The sequence below is a fragment of the Globicephala melas genome, chromosome 2 (assembly GCF_963455315.2).
Source record: "Globicephala melas chromosome 2, mGloMel1.2, whole genome shotgun sequence".
NCBI lineage: Eukaryota > Metazoa > Chordata > Mammalia > Artiodactyla > Delphinidae > Globicephala > Globicephala melas.
Window position 1 is genome coordinate 135,951,394 of NC_083315.2, and position 16,767 is coordinate 135,968,160.

The 16,767-nt window shown below is 38.9% G+C and overlaps 1 protein-coding gene across 1 annotated transcript in view; it reads right to left on the bottom strand.

Moving 5' to 3' along the window:
- CCDC175 (coiled-coil domain containing 175) overlaps positions 1-16,767 on the bottom strand; it is a 75,825-nt gene that overhangs the window by 2,304 nt on the left and 56,754 nt on the right. Inside the window, exons 15-19 of the mRNA XM_030855376.2 lie at positions 14,009-14,088; positions 12,344-12,496; positions 9,050-9,152; positions 5,400-5,443; positions 3,933-4,095 (exon numbers count right to left, since the gene is read on the bottom strand). Coding sequence (XP_030711236.2) covers positions 3,933-4,095; positions 5,400-5,443; positions 9,050-9,152; positions 12,344-12,496; positions 14,009-14,088 — 543 coding nt within the window. The remainder of the gene's footprint in view (positions 1-3,932; positions 4,096-5,399; positions 5,444-9,049; positions 9,153-12,343; positions 12,497-14,008; positions 14,089-16,767) is intronic.

Sequence of the window (16,767 nt, forward strand, 5' to 3'; positions counted from 1 at the left end):
ATGACCAGTTTCAGGGACTGGTCTTGTTCGACTCAGTAACTGGGCATGTGCTCTAGTACAGGGCTCAAAGGTATTCAATATGCTAATACAGATAGTGCAGTGACCCTGAAGGAGAGCACCAGGACCTGCAGGGCCACAGTGACACATTGTGGCCAGAAGAGGGCAGGAGAGGGCTGTTAAGCTGGAAGAGATCAAGGGCTTCTCTAGAAGTCCATCAGTGACAGAATACTTTCAACGCGAAATATCCAAGAGCTGAGAGGTGCCTCAGAGATGTTCAAGTAATTCAAGGAGCCAGGGTGACTATTATCTCCTCAGGAGGGCAGAAGATTTCAGGGATCTCAGTGCCTAATTTGTGTCTGAGGCATTATTTATTATTCCTGTTAGTTAGCATTCATATTTAACCAGGGCAACTGAAGAGTGGAAGTTAAATAACACGTAAGAAGCAGAGCTGAGATTCGATCCCAGGTCCACCTTCCTCCAAAGCCCATGTGGTGGTAGTGCTCCAGGAGCAGAAACAAGTGGAGTAAGGGAATCCAGAAATCCTCCTTTACATCTCAGCTCCATTTCCAGTTCTCCAGAGACCTCTCCCGATTCCTTAACTAGGTCAAGTCTCTCTCCCTCTAAGGTTCTCTCATAGGTCTCATACCCCACCTGTAAAATTCCTATGACAATAGGTTTTACATACATTTGCATAATACTTGGTTCTCCCACTGTGTCAGGGGTGGGCAAACTACAGGGGCAATTCTGCTACAATGGCAGACCTGAGTAGTTGCTACAGAGACCTTATGGGTGACAAAGCCAAAAAATATTATGGCCCTTTAACATTTGCCGGCTTCTGTACTAGACTGTGAATTCCATTTGGGCAGGGATTATACCTGTTTTCATTCACCACTGTAACCCCAGAGCCTAACATGGTACTTGGCACAGAATAGGCATTCAGTAAATACTTGTGGAATTCAGTTTAGTGTTAATAGTGAAACATGGATGAAACCTTAAAAACAGGAGGAATTTCAAGTATCAGTATGCCCAGTTAGGAACATTTCAGTGGCTGCAAACAGTACTGACTTTTTGAATTGAAATTCCTCCAATCAGTAATCTATTGACTGAAAATATTTTCAGTAGAAATATGTGTTTTTTCTTATAAAATTAAGTGATATTCTTTTCATTTCCAACAACAAAAAGAATATTTTAATTTTTTCCGGAATTGGTCACTGTGTAACAGAGCATGTTCATCATTGCATGGCCTAGGATCCTTAGGGTTTGCCATGTTGCCAAAAAAAATCTCACCCACTCCATGAGTGATCAAAGGAGAAGATGCAATACTCTAGCTCAGGGTTTGGCAAACCTTTTCCGTAATAGATAATTTAGGTGTGGCGAGCCACATGGTCCCTGTCAGTGTCTGCCACTGTAGCACAAAAGCAGCCATATGTAATGTGTGACTGTATGAGCATGGCTGGGGTTCAATAAAACTTTATCTACAAATACAGGAATTTGAATTTCATATAATTTTCTGGCACCAGGAAATATTATCCTTTTGATTTTTTCCCAACTATTTGAAAATATAACAACCATTCTTAGCTCTGAGCCCTATAAAAACAGGAGGGGGCAGCTTTACAGAAAACCCCGAACAAAATTTTTGGCCAAGCCAATACTTTCCATACTTGCAATACTTCATAATAAATATTAACTGGAACTTGTTCCAGTTGTCTAGAATAAGAACGGTTTAATTAAGAGTCGTATATACGGACTGCCTATCAAATGAACTTAAATTTTAATTAAATGATTGTACCATTTGGATGAAATAAAAATGAATGGCACATGCTGAACTGGCCTATTATTTATATTTTATTTGGGTTGGTTTTCACTCAAAGCAACTATTACTCTATTCTGAACATGATACTTTAAGTTGAAAATGGAAGTAAAAATTAAGATCCATGCTGAGACTGAATATACAAACCAACAATGGCCACACCATACATGACAATAGACCCATGCAATGACCATATATGTAATGAGCCCAGAACAGTCATAACTTGATCAATGACCACCAACTTCCCTCTTTTATGACCCTTCTTCTAACTTGGGACCAACCAGAGAAAAGCCAATTATGCTTACTAATCAATCACATAGGCTGTCCTCCTTCTAGTCAGCCTGTTACCAGCCTCCCCATGCAAACAACCTCCAATCGGAACACACCTGAAACCTTCCTTTTTTTCCCCACACTAAACCTCTCTCACTCCCGCACCTGCCTCTGAATCTCTGGCAAAAACAAGCGATGGTGACTCTGACTCCCTTGTTCTACCAAGCTTTATGCCTCAGCTTGTTCTCGTTTGGGTGGCCTGCAATTTTTTCCATGCTGCAATCCTCCACTTTCCATAGGTTATCAATAAGACAGTACTCAAAATAAATGAAAAAGGGAATATGGTCTTAGTTATTCCATGGGTTTAGCTTTTCAATATAGTCTATTTTTTTGCTCCAATGCAAAGATTCCATCAGGTTTCAGACAAAAATGGAAGATTTGCTCGTGTGAAAACAGTGCAATTGACACCTAGAGATGATTTGGCTCTTAAAATTCTGCTTGCTCTACAGTTGCTAGGGATGGCCTGACCTAGCAAAGAAAATGCAGAGTTAAGCAAGATTCACCAGGGACCCTTATGCACTAAGACATAATAGGTATCACCAACCTGGAGCAGGACCACCAAGACAGCTTTTAGGTTGATAAGAAGGTTCACCCACAAAGTTCCTTATTGGCTGCTAAAACATTATTTCTTTTGTCAAGCAATACCCTCAGAATATTGCTTTTTACCAAATATTGAGATGTTTTTAGTTGTACCACTTTCTCTCATTTTACTTTTATTTCATCTTATTTGTAAATTTTCTACAACCCACCTTTAATATTGCTTATCTAATGATGATGCTTTTAAACCTTAATAACCTCTAACAGATCTGTACACTTGCCAGATGACATTATTTTCATTTCACCACTTCATCTCTCCCCTACGCTCTATTCTCCTTCTTTCTCACCAGCCCCTTCTACCTCCACCATCCCACCTTCCCAAGGGATTCCAGCCCTGGGACCTCTGGGCTGTACTGTGCGAGGATTCACCTTCACTTCTAGCTGCAGCCCTGATCTGGAAGGAGTTCTGTAGCCCTTGTGTCTAACATGACACTAGAGTAGGGATTGAGGATGATATTCCTCTGGAGAGCCCGGGTTGCTTGCTCATGAGTCAATCGTGTTGCATAGGATGTGTTATCATCTCAGAAGCCCCAGAAGGCATCACTAGAAAACAGCAACTATTGCTGTCTTTAATGCTGCTGCTGTTTTTAATGCTAAACTCAGCTCAGGAAGAAAAGGGAAAATGATGTTCAATATCTTCTGTTTAAGAAGACAAGGAAGTATGTAAAAGAGTTTAAAAAGATTTTGGGAGGAAAATGTTTTAAAAAATCAGAAAGGGCTTCCCTGGTGGCGCAGTGGTTGAGAGTCTGCCTGCCGATGCAGGGGACATGGGTTCGTGCCCCGGTCCGGGAAGATCCCACATGCCGCGGAGCCGGCTCGCTGAGCCTATGCTCTGCAATGGGAGAGGCCACAACAGTGAGAGGCCCACGTAGTGCAAAAAAAAAAAATAAATAAATAAATAAAAAAAATAAAAAATAAAAAATCAGAAAGAAGTTGAGATTCAGTTATTTAGGAGATTCACTCAGATGGAAGGGAGACTTGCCCAACACTGCTGCATTACCATATTCAACCCCACAAATGAGAATCAACATTCATTGAACATATGTGACATTACTGAGAATGGATTACTGGGGATAACTAAATTTTTGATAGGCATTCTCTTTTTTTTTTTTTTTTTTGCTATTTTAGATGTCACCAGCTACAGTAGAATAGCAGAAAGGTCTTTGTTACCCAAAGCTCTTGAGGTGTTACTTACTGAGAAGGTCTGTCTGCGATTCCTGTTCCATAAGAAAACGCATCTCTTCAATTTCCTCTTGAAGCCAAATACTGATTTGCTCAATTTTTTCATCTCTTTCATGCAGCTTCCCTATCAGATTTTTTATTTCTTGCAAGGTCTCATTACCACTCTCTACCAATTCCTTTAAAAAGTAGCATTTGGGGGTATGTGAATATAAATTGCAACAAAATAAATAAAAACATATTTTGTATAAGTGAGTCATGCACAAGACAAAAATACATAGGCAAAATTGGTACTAGTCATGTAAAATAAGTGTCTGTAGACAGCAAATTCACAAGGTTCTGTAAAGGATCTCAGAAAAGTGGATTAGCAAATGAGAAGATTTAACAGAGTACTCACTGAACTCCAAATTTTAACTGGGTAGGGTAGCGGTGGTGGTATAAAAAAGCCAGCCCATCTTAAGAGCAGCACAGAATTGCAGAGGAGATTCAGCATGGCTTAAAGCTTAAGAACTTTGGAATCAGGCTGGATCTGAGCTTTAAATCCCCATAAGTTCATCAACTGTTTGGTCTTCGGCAAGTCACTTAAACTCTCTGAGCCTCTGTAGCTTCATCTAAAAAAGGCACTACTAACACTTCCCTTAGCCACTGTTTTAAGGGTTAAACAAGGATCACATGTAAACTTTAAATACTTAGAAAGTAGCAGAACCAGGATTTGAACTACAGCCTACCTCCCTCTAAAGGGGGGAGGGTTGGAGATGGTGAATGGCTGGTAAAACATGGAGGAGAGATGGAGTTCAGAATTGACAACTTTGTCCTAAAATGATCTGTGTTCAGTTTGTGCTTGAAAAAAAAAATTGTAATTCCCCCATTCCCACTTTAACTGAAGTGGTAGAGTGGGAAGACAGCTTCCCAAAGGATTAAGATTTCATAGTGATATTTGGTACTCTTAAAAATAAGACAACAGGCCCAAAATGGAGTCACTTACTCTAAACCCCATGTCACCAAACTGCGAGACTTAATTACAGTTTCAGTTCTCTCAGAAATGGAATCTTAAACCAGTCAATCAGGAATCTACCTGATCAGTACTAGTCAGGTAATTTGCCTAGTAGACCCCTGCCATCCCTGAGATGAAAGTGACCTTGCAACAGCCAACCTGCCTTTTTTGCCTGGAATAACTTCCTTGTTCCTGATCCCTTCTGACTATAAAATCTTTCATTTGTACAGCTCCTCAGGGCTCCTTCCTGTCTGCTAGCTTGAATGATGCCTGATTCATGAAGTGTTGAATAAAGCCAATAAGATCTTTAAATTTTACTCAGTTGAAATTTGTTTTCTAACAGCACAAAGGATATATTTTAGGATATGATGATCACACCAGCTCTGTCACTCCCCACAAATCCTGACCTCTTTCCTTACACACACACTTATTAGGTAGGTGAATATCTTAGAAGTATGATACTTATGGAGGCAACACAAAAAAGCTCACCTTAAGTGTAGTCCAAAATTCAGTCCACAAATCCGAATATTGTGCTAAATTAAAGATTTTTAAAATGCAAAAGTTAGTGAAATAATTTGAACATTTTTATTCAAGTAACACTATTCGTTTTTCAAAAATTATTTTTATCTAAAAATTCCTACTTCCAGGGCTTCCCTGGTGGCGCAGTGGTTGAGAGTCCGCCTGCCGATGCAGGGGACACGGGTTCGTGCCCCGGTTCGGGAAGAACCCACATGCCGCGGAGCGGCTGGGCCCGTGAGCCATGGCCGCTGAGCCTGCGCGTCCGGAGCCTGTTGCTCCGCAACAGGAGAGGCCACAACAGTGAGAGGCCCGCGTACCGCAAAAAAAAAATTAATTAATTAATTAATTAAAAAAATAAAAATTCCTACTTCCAAAATGTCAGAACAACACTTGCCCTCCCACTTTAAACAAGGAGAAAATGGGACTAAATGTATAAAACAAGTATATTTGTTTCAATATCCAGTTTTCAGATACTGGAGAGTGCGCAGTACAGAACTGTGACACCTGAAAGAAGGGGGAGAAATGTGAGCGCTATGACCACTGGGCTCTCTGCTGGGGGCGTGAGCAGAGCAAGGCAGTCTCACACAGATAGAGAAATCTGCTCAAAGATTAGCAAATCAAATCCAGCAATATATGAAAACAATACTAGGTTTTGAACAAGTGGGTTTTATCCCTGGAGTGGAAGATTGGTTTGACATTCCAAAATCAATCAATGCAATTTCCCATACTAACGTCGTAAAGGAGAAATACCACCCGAGCATCTCGGTAGCTGCTTGAGTCACTGAGGTCATTCACACAGGCACTGCATGTCTATGTGACTGACCCCCTCCAATAAATACCCTGGACATCCAAGCCCCTGTGAGCTCCCCTGCCTAGCACCACTTTGCATGTGTCACACGTCATTGCTGGGGGAATTAAGTGCATCTTTGCAACTCCACTGGGAGAGGATGCCTGCAAGCTTGCACCTGGTTTCCTCCAAGCCCTTTTGCCCTTTGCTGATTTTACTCAGTACCCTTCACTGTAATAGACAATAACTATAAAGTATAACAACTTCTGAGTCCTGTGAATCCTTCCAGCTAATCACCAAGAATGGGGACTGTCTTGAGGACCTCTAAAACAATACAAAGAGCTGTAAAATCTTGCTGAGAAAAATTAAAGAAGTTCTAAATAAATGGAGATATATACTGTGTTCTTGGATTGGAAATCTTCATTTTGTTAAGATGTCAATTCTCTCCAAATTGATTTACAGATTCAACACAAACCCAATTAAGATCCCAGCAGGGGTATGTGTGTGTGGTGCGTATAGATTAATAAGCTGATTCTAAAACTTATATGGAAATCAAAAGATCTAAAATAGCCAAAATAATTCTAACAGAGAAGCACAAATGTGGAGAACTTGCATTACATGATTTCCAGACTGAATATGAAGCTACAGTAACCAGGACAGTGTGACACTGGTGTACAGTTACATATTTAGAATAAAGGAACAGACTCATAAAACTGATTTTTTAAAAACATCGTTTGAGTAATACAGTGCTAAAAGGAGAGTCTTTTCAAAAATTGTGCTGGCACAATTGAATATGCATAAGAGAAAACCATGACATTTCAACCCTTACCTCATATCATATGAAAAAGTTAACTTGAAATGAATCAGGGATCTAGACATAAAAGCTAAACTAAAAACTCAGAGATAACGTAGGAAAAAATCTTTGAGAACTTGGCTTAGGCAAAAATGTATTAGACATGAGCACATGTGATTCATTATTCTATGCGCTACTTTTCAGTAAGTTTTAAATTTTTCTTAATAAAAAGTTGAAAAAAAATGTATTAGAGAGGACACAGAAAATACTAACCCTAAAAGACAAACTAGATAAAGCAGTCTTTGTTCAAAAGAAAATTTTTAACTTCTTTTCTAAGACACCATTAAGAAAATGAAAAGTCAAGCCTCAGACTGAAAAAGGACTCATTTCCAGACTATATAACGATTTTAACTCAATAAGAAACACAAAGAACACAAAGCAATACGCAAAAGATTTGGACAGACATGTGGCAGATTGTATTTTCCAGAGATGGCTCCACGATATATTTCATCTCAAATGCTCTTCCCCCAACATGATGCTGACACTCTTCCCATTAGTAGTGATGTCTCTGTCCCCTCCCCTTTTGCCTGGTGACTGCCTCAACCATTAGGACATTGTGGAAGTGGTACTCTGACTACCAAGGTCAAGTCACAACAATGCCATGAACTTCCACTTTGTTTTCTTGGGATGCTAACTTTTGGAACACAGCAGGCCAAGCAGCTACATGCATGGAGTGGCCACATGGAGGTGTTCTGGTTAACAGTCTCCCCTGAATTCATCTGAGAGCCAGCATCGACACCAGAATTGTGAGTGAGTGGGTCTTCAGATGATTCCAGTCCCCAGCTGCTGAATTACCCCCCAGCCATCAAGTGGCCCCAACCGATGTCATGTAGAACAGACAGGAGTTGCCTCCACTAAGTTCTAACCAAATTGACAATTTGTGAGCAAAGTAATTTGTAACATCATGCTGTAATAGATAATTTGTTCACGACACTTCACAAAAAATGATATATAAGTGGCCAAAAAGCATATGAAAAGATACTTAACAACCTTAGTCAACAGGAAAACTTAGTCAAGAGGAAATATCATGGGGCTTCCCTGGTGGCGCAGTGGTTGAGGGTCTGCCTGCCGATGCAGGGGATATGGGTTCGTGCCCCGGTCCAGGAGGATCCCACATGCCGCGGAGCGGCTGGGCCCGTGAGCCATGGCCGCTGAGCCTGCGCGTCCGGAGCCTGTGCTCCGCAACGGGAGAGGCCACAGCAGTGAGAGGCCCGCGTATCACAAAAAAAAAAAAAAAAAAAGAGGAAATATCATTACATGCCTAGTAAATGGCTAAAATGTTAACAATTTTAAGTGTTTTGACAATTTTAATTGTTGGTGAGGATGTGGAGTATCCCATTGATAGTGGGATGATAAATTTGTACAAGTACTTTGGCAAACTGGCCATTTCTTAAAAAGTTAAACCTGTTACACTAACGGTGTAACCCAGCGATTCCCCTACTTTGTATATACCCAAGAGAAATGAAAACAAATATTCTCAAAAACACTTATAAACAAATAGCAACCCCAAACTGGAAACAATCCAAATGTCCTTCATCTAGAGAATGGATAAACAAAATATGGTATATCCATTTAATGGAACACTACTATACAGCTGTAAAAAAGAGCCAATGATGATATATGCAACAACATGGATGGATCTTAAAAAACACTTTGCTGAGTGAAAGGAGCCAGGTACAAAAGAGTGCATGCTCTATCATTCCATTTATATCTAATCCTTAGGGACAGAAGGCACCTCAATGGTTTCTAGGGACTGGAGGTAGGGTGGGAAATCAACCACAAAGGGACACAAGGGACGTTTTTCAATGATGAAAATGTTCTATATCTTTCTTGTGGTACTAGTCGTTCTAGTGGTACGTACATTTGTCAAAACACATTGAACTTAAGATGGGTGCATTTTATTATATGCAAACCAGTAAAACTGATTTAAACAAAACTTTATTTTTTATATGTAAAGGTCATTCATGACACATTACTTACTCTGAAGAGCTGTCAGCTGAGACGACAGGTCACCTGAGGTGCACATGAGGTCTTCTGCTCCCTTTCTGTGTTGCTCTGTGCTGTTCTTTATGTATGCAATATACTGGAAATTAAAGGCATGTGTTTGCTTTAAGCCATTTAGTTAATTATCCATGCAGTCACTTAGCAAACATTTATTGATTCCTCCTCTGTGTGACCTACCATTCTAGGTAGAAGGGTAACAGTGGTGAACATAGCCCTTGTTAAGCTTACATTCTGGTGAGGGAGGTAAAGGACATTACTTCCTGGTAAGCATTTCAACAGCCAAGTAAACATGGTATTCTGAATTTGCCACAAAAACGAATTAAAAGGTATTCTGCCTAAACACACTGTCTTCACAGGAAAAAAAAATGATTTTTTTTTTTGCAAAATGTGTGTTCAGTACGTTACAAGGCAGCACTGATGCCTCACTGGAGGCGTTCATAAGACCTCACAGAGATCAAGTCAGGAGAGCCTATGGAATTGCTCACTCTAGTTGGATGTTTCATTGCATTGGGTGGCAGTGGTAGCAGTGGTTTGAGTGCTAAAGTCATGGCTTTCTGTTCTGACCACCCAATGCTCAGGACCTCTAAAGTCTCTGGGAACTCTGAAAGTATGGGCTTTGGGATATAATGTTGGCACTGGCCCAGTTTCAAGCGAGAATTAGTCAAATACTAGAAACTACTGATAAAAATCTTAGAAATAGTGTCTGGTACCGTTGGAGAAGTAGACATGGAACTGTTCCAGAGGACTGTGTTTATAAGCATGTTTCAGAGGGTCTCTCATGCAGCCTTGATCTTGTGGCAGTCTTTGCATGGCTTGCTGGAAGGTTTTGTAGTAAACCAAAGTGCAAGTCACCTTACGCCAAGTCCAAGTCATCATTCTCGCTCTCTTTGAACATGGATCACTATTCGTAGACTTGCCTAGCTCAGCAGGCCTCTCGTAACTCTCCAACTTTCCTCTCTTAGTCCCCCTTTTTGGTCTCCTCTTCTGTTGACTCTTTAAGAGCTGTCTTTCTCCAGAACTCTGTTCACACCTCACTGTTCTCATTCACTATCCCTGAGGAATTTCACCATCTCCCAGGTGTAAAGCCTACCTCTATGCTAATGACACCCTGTCAGACTTTTCCCTGGAGCTCCTCCCGTGGTGTGATTAGGTGCTCTTGCTCTGGGTGACTCTGTATATGCACCCTGTGTAGACTGTCACACTTAACAACCAAATTGTAATTCCATTTGTATACCCATCTCCCCAGTTAGACTGCGAGCTTTCTAAGGGCTTGGGACCGTGTCTTACTCATATTTGTATTCACTGTGCCTTCCCTAGAGTTTGGGACTCACTGATGCTTAAAATGTTTGTCGAATGAAGGGATGCGATCATTAAAACAGAGTGGTAAGTGAATAAGATAAACGAATAGGGTCATCCAGGGACTAGTAGGTGGACCTTGAATCCAAAAACAGAACTTTTAGAATCAGTCTTTAACATAGTCAGTCATCCATTTGCTCACCCATTGCCAAAACAGCAATGAAAATTCCAGTTAGATTAATAAATAATCTACATCATCTTGATAGAAGACAGCCTGGTGGAATATTTCACAGGTGGATGAAATTTCTTACAAGGTTGTTTCAAGGGCTAGAATGAAGATGTGTCAGATGTGTGCAGGTTCTTGCTGATGGTACCTGGGCTCTGCAGAGCACATCTACCTTTTCAAAGTACATTAGTACCTCTTATGCCATTTTAATTCTACCAAAAAACACATGATATTAGTGGGAAAATTGTTGCCATTTAACCAATGGAAAAAAATATTGCTCAAAGAGGTAAAGAGATTATCCCCTTACTTAGAGTCTTACCACTGTAGGACTGTTTTCATTTTTCCAGTTATTAAAAATTCAAAAAAAACCCCAAAGAGACTCAGTTTCCTAATCTATAAAAGGGACATAATGTAATATCCACATACATTATCCAGGTTATTGTGAGCATCAAATGGGACTGAATTCCTTTTACATGTGCGGCATTGTGCAAAACTCTTGAAATACATTGATACAGATCCTGATCTTTGAGGTCAATAAGGTTTACCAGAAAAAAATATTTTTTAAATTGCATTCCTTTTGCACTTTCAGTTTACAAAGAAGTCACCTTCACACTATGAATTTAGGAGTTATTCCCATTTTAAGGGGAGAAAAATGAAGCTCACAAGTTAAGTGATCTGCCCAAAGTCACACAGGGTTACCAGTGAGTGACAGATTCAAATAAGTAACTCAAGTATAAATAAGTAAAATTTAATCATTTGAGATTGAGACCTTAACTTTAGGGGTTGGATGAACAAATTCCTTTGCTTTAAAAAAAGCTGCAATCAATACGAAACAGACAACCTAACTTTTTAAATAGGCACAAGATCTGGACAGGTACTTCACAAAGAGGGCATCCAAGTGGCCAACAACCTATGAATAGATGCTTCATTAATCATCAGGAAAATGCAAATTAAAACCACCAAGGGACACCTCTATACACCCTCCAGAATGATTAAATTGACAAAGGCCGAGTTTCATAGAGAATGAGGAACAACTGTGCTCTCATACACTACTGCTGGCAGTGGCAGTGAGCGCAACGTCTTTGGGAGACTGGCACTGAGCACTAAAGTGGACCATATGCCTCCCTATGGCTCGAGAATTACACTTGAGATGTTTACCCAAAAGAAATATGTAATTTTATTCACTAAAAAACAGGTAGTAGAATGTTCATAGCAACACTCTTTGTAATAGTCCAAATTAGAAACTCTCTAAACCCCCATCAACAGTAGGCTGTATAAATAAGCTGTAGTATTAGTTATACAATGGAATACAATACATACATACAATACAATACAGAACTAAGGAATGAATGAATCATACCTTCACTCAGTAATAAGAATGAACCTCAAAAACATAATGTTGGGCAACAGAGTGCATATTGTATCATTTCATACATATAATGTTCAAAAACAGGCAAAACTCGCCTATGGTATTAGAAGTCAATATAGCATTACCCTTGTTAGGAGGTTAGTGACAGGAAGGCACAATGGAAGATATCTGGATTCTGTTGATGCTTTGTTTCTTGATCTAAGTGTTGGTTACCCAGTGTATTCATTAAGCTGTGCACTTATGATTTGGGCACTTTTCTGTGTGTACTTTAAGTTTCACTTAAAAAGTTTTAAGAGTTATTCTCTCTTCTCTTGTAACTAGTGCAGGTGTAGACAATCAACCAAGACCATTGTGCAAAGTGAAGTGCACTTGAACTTACCTCTTTTAATCTTTTATTTGCCAGAAGCAAATCATCTGTTTTTAGGTCATGTACATAGATTTCATTTTCTAAGTGCTTTAGAACTTCAAAATGAGCTTTGATTTTATGGCTTTCGTGATCTCTTAATTGTTTTAATTCTTGCTTCACTTTATTCTGCTCAAACATAAAACCCACAGTTATTGCATAGAGTTCAACTAGCAGGGCCCCAGTGTATTAGTTCGCCTGGACCACATTCAGAGAGGGGTTCTAATTACAACTGACCCTTGAACAATGCAGGCGTGAGGGGCACAAACCCCCTCCACTCAAAAATCTGCGTGTAACTTTACAGTTGGTCCTCTGTATCCCCAGTTTCACATCCGCTGATTGAACCAACCACAGACCGCGTAGTACTGTAGTACTCATTCACTGAAAAAAATCTGCATATAAATGGACCCACAGAATTCAAACCTATGTTGTTAAAGGGTCAACTGTAACTCCTTGACCATCAGCAGAGGTTATGGACACCTTCCCTTGAAAAACTTTATATAAACTCCAAAGCGAATGGACTCTGGGAAACGAGTCTATGGATCCCAAGTTAAGAGCCAAAGTTAAGTTGTTGAGACAATTTCACAAAATAGAATATACTTTGACATATGAACAATTACCTGGCAAAAGTGGGGAAGCAGGGAGTGGAATTTATTGAGGCTCTTTCAGTGAGGACTTAATATTTCTCAAAAGAAGAAGAATATTACTTTATGGATTTTTCAGAGTTCTCTACAGTTTTCTCTACTGAATTCTCTAAGCAGTTTTCTATTATTATACTGCTATAAATCACATAATCTTTGTACATTGTATAATCATCCCTAGCAGCATCTTATAAAGAATATAGAATTATATATATAGTATACTTACTTGTAATTTTCCCCTTCATATGTTTCTATTTCCATAATGCACTGAAAGTTACTTTTGAGATCAGTGACTCTCAAAGAATACATTTTATTTTTAATTAACCAACTCCACACACATATGTTTATCATTAAGTATTGATTATAAAATTTGAAAAGGTAGTAAGCATCTATTCACCTGCTCCCATCTCATTCACCCCCTCCACACCCACAACTTTGGCCCACTTATCCTTGTCTTCATAGGAATTTACCAGAATAACAGATCTGAAAAGAACCTTAGGAAGCATACTCTGATCTCTACCTTTTAAATAAGGAAACTGAATCCTCCCCAGTGATTTTCCAGTTTTTTGTTTTGTCTTGTTTTTTGAAATTTCGGCCACGTGGCACGGCACTTGGGATCTTATTCCCTGACCAGGGATCGAACCTGTGCCCCTGGCATTGGAAGGTGGATTCTTAACCACTGGACCACTGGGGAAGTCCCAGGTTACATGTTCATTGCTTCTGAAGTTGCTCTCTCTCTACATACAAACACACACACACGTATATATATGTGTGTATATGTATATATCTATATACATATGTGTATGTTGTGACTAAAAATTTCAAAACATTGATATTAACAGAGTAAGTTTAAAAAATGTGAATTTCTTGAAAACTCTAATGTGCTAGAGTTTAAAAAATGTGAATTTCTTGAAAACTCTAATGTGCTAGGTAAGTATCACTGTCTGTATATACCAATATTCTAATAAAAGAAAAAAGAATGAATACATTGACTCTTTACCGTCTTGTTAAGGTATCTTAAAAAGTCTCTTGACAATTGAGAAATGTCATAATTCAGTAAATTCTGCTCCTGCTTTTGTGCTATAAAAAAGAGAGAGAGGAAAAAATAACCACCTACAATGTTCTTTGATTAAAAGACAATAATCAAAACAAGACATATGCCTGGTTTTAGAAGCCATACACTATGATAAGGCTTATAACAAACACTGGAAGTCAGGCACTCCCCAATGCTGCATCCACCCCTGTGTTTGACTCCTCAGAATCAACCATTTTAAACTCATTTTAACTTTTTCCTCTTACATTTTCTTAAAAATCTTTTTCTTAAAATTTTTTCTTTAAGAAACTTTTTTCTTTCTTAACTTCTTCTGCTCGCTTCCTAACATAGTAGAGGACACAGCCCACTTACCCCCATCCCTACACCTCCCGCCCACACCCGCAGCTCCATGTTCCCTCCCTCAACCTCCTCGTGAAGTTGTGGATTTTGTTTAAATGAATTTTAACTGTTTGGATCATTATGACAATGTAAATATTATTCACTGATGAGACAGTGTAGTATGATTACACTTCCTTTCTTATATAGTTTCTTGTTTTTCCTGGAGGTAAAAATTACCTCACTTTTTAAAAGAATTGCTTAGTTTTCCATGTACATGTCATTAATTCATATCAAAATCTATAACAGAATTGTAAAATCTTTCTGAACATTACTTCCCACGTGGTCAAACACGTTACGTAATCCATCAGTTCCCTTTCTCTACCCTCTCCCACTACCTTCTGTATATTTTTCTTTAGTCCTGCCGCAAAGGTGACCTCCTGGGACTTCCCTCTGCATCTCTCTCATGTTGGACCTCCTACTTTCTGAATCTCATACCTTTTTTCTTCTCTTGATTTATTTCCTCTGTTTATTGAAGCAAATTTTATGTAGCTTCCTGAGACAGAGTAAATGAGATCTTGTATATCTAAATATATCTCTATTCTAAATCTATACTTGACTGGTAGTTTGGATGGGTATCTAATGTTGGAAATTATTTTCTCTCAAAATTTTGAGGCGATGTCTTCTAAATTCTATTATGATATTGATGTAAAGAAGTCTGAGACCATTCTCAGACTTGTGTGAGATCTGCTTTTTCTCTCTAGAAGCTTTTAGGATCTTCTTTTTTTTTTTCTCCTGAAATCCAACAGTGATGTAGCTTAATGTCTTTTCTTTCATATATTGTACTGGGGATTGACAGGCCCTTTAAAATAGGAAGTTCATATTCTCCAGTTCTGAGAAATATGTTTGTAATATTTCATTGATAACTTTATACTTCCCACTTTTTTTCTGGCCTCTTTTTCTGGCTTTCCTGTTAGTCAGATATTTGACACCTCAGAACAGTTTTATAATTTCCTTACCATTTTATCCTGTTACCTCCTTATTTTTTGTTCTATTTTTGGAGAGATTTCCTTAACTTTTCTTATAATCCTATTGAATTCTAAAATTTTAGTTGCTATATTTTTTATTTTTAAGAGCTCTTTTTTGTTCTTTGTTCTTTCTTTTAAGCATCTTGTTCTTTTTCATAAATGCAATATCTTATTTCTCTAAGAATATACTTTAAGATATATTCTCTATACTAGAGAGAACATATATTCTGAGCAATATACAGAGAATATATATGTATTATATATAATAATATACGGAGAATATATACTGAGAATTTATCTTTAAAAGTATTCTTATGTTATTTGTGTTTATGTTTCCACCAAGTTCTGTTTTTCTATCTGCTTTAGTTTATGTCATTCATGCTGGAGTTTTTCCTGAGATGTCTGGTGATCTTTGACTATCTAATCCTACTTAAGGGTGAGGGACTAAAAGGTTTGGTTCCTGGGTGGACTTCACTGTACAGTGATCAGGAAGTGATCACCCATTTTGTTGGGGGGCTCTCTAATGTTAGATTCTGTGGAGCTCTTTGAAACTGTTCAGTGTCCTTGGGGAAGAATCCAACCATCTTCAGGGTGGGGAAGGGATCACAGAAGAGTTATAACACAACTGGCTGGCAGCCTTCATCAAGCTGAGCAGTGGAAGGGGGTCTCAGAACAGCACCTGTTTTCTGCGCTCAGCCATATCTGATATCCTGAAGTTTAGAACCCTCTTGCCCAATTTCTCTGCTGGCATTGTGGAGGAATAGTCAGTCAGTGGCACAGAAGAGGACATTTGACCTGGGGGTCTAACTGCTTGCTATAAAGACTTCCAGCAAATCTTCAGCCCCATGACTCATCTCAGGCTTCACAGTATCCCTGTCCTCCAATGTCCAAGACTTCCCTGGTCCTGAGGAGAGAACTTCTTGTCCTCATGCTATGCTTCTCCGTGAGCACTTACTAGTTAAACTTCTTTTTCTGCTAATACCTCTATCCAATTACACCTTCCAACAATTTGCTGTTAGTTATTATCTGTTGATGTCTTCTCTGCCAGTCTCTTTGTACTTGTGGGTTTATATCTTTAAATAAATCTTTTGCACATATTTTATGAAGTTTTATTAGGGAGCAAAGATAGATGCATGTGTTTTATCCATCATATTTAATCACAAGTCACAACATTATTCTTTATGTGTACTGAGCCTTTATATTCTACCCTCTATAAGTCTCACTCCTGGCAGGTGAAGTATACTTTCCTACTCTCTGAAGCACATTGCTCTTATGTCCCCTTTCCTTCTTTTCTCCTGCCTTCCTCTCTTTTCTCTACTTTCTTCAGTATTTTATCCCTTTTCTTTGACTTAAGAGAATCAG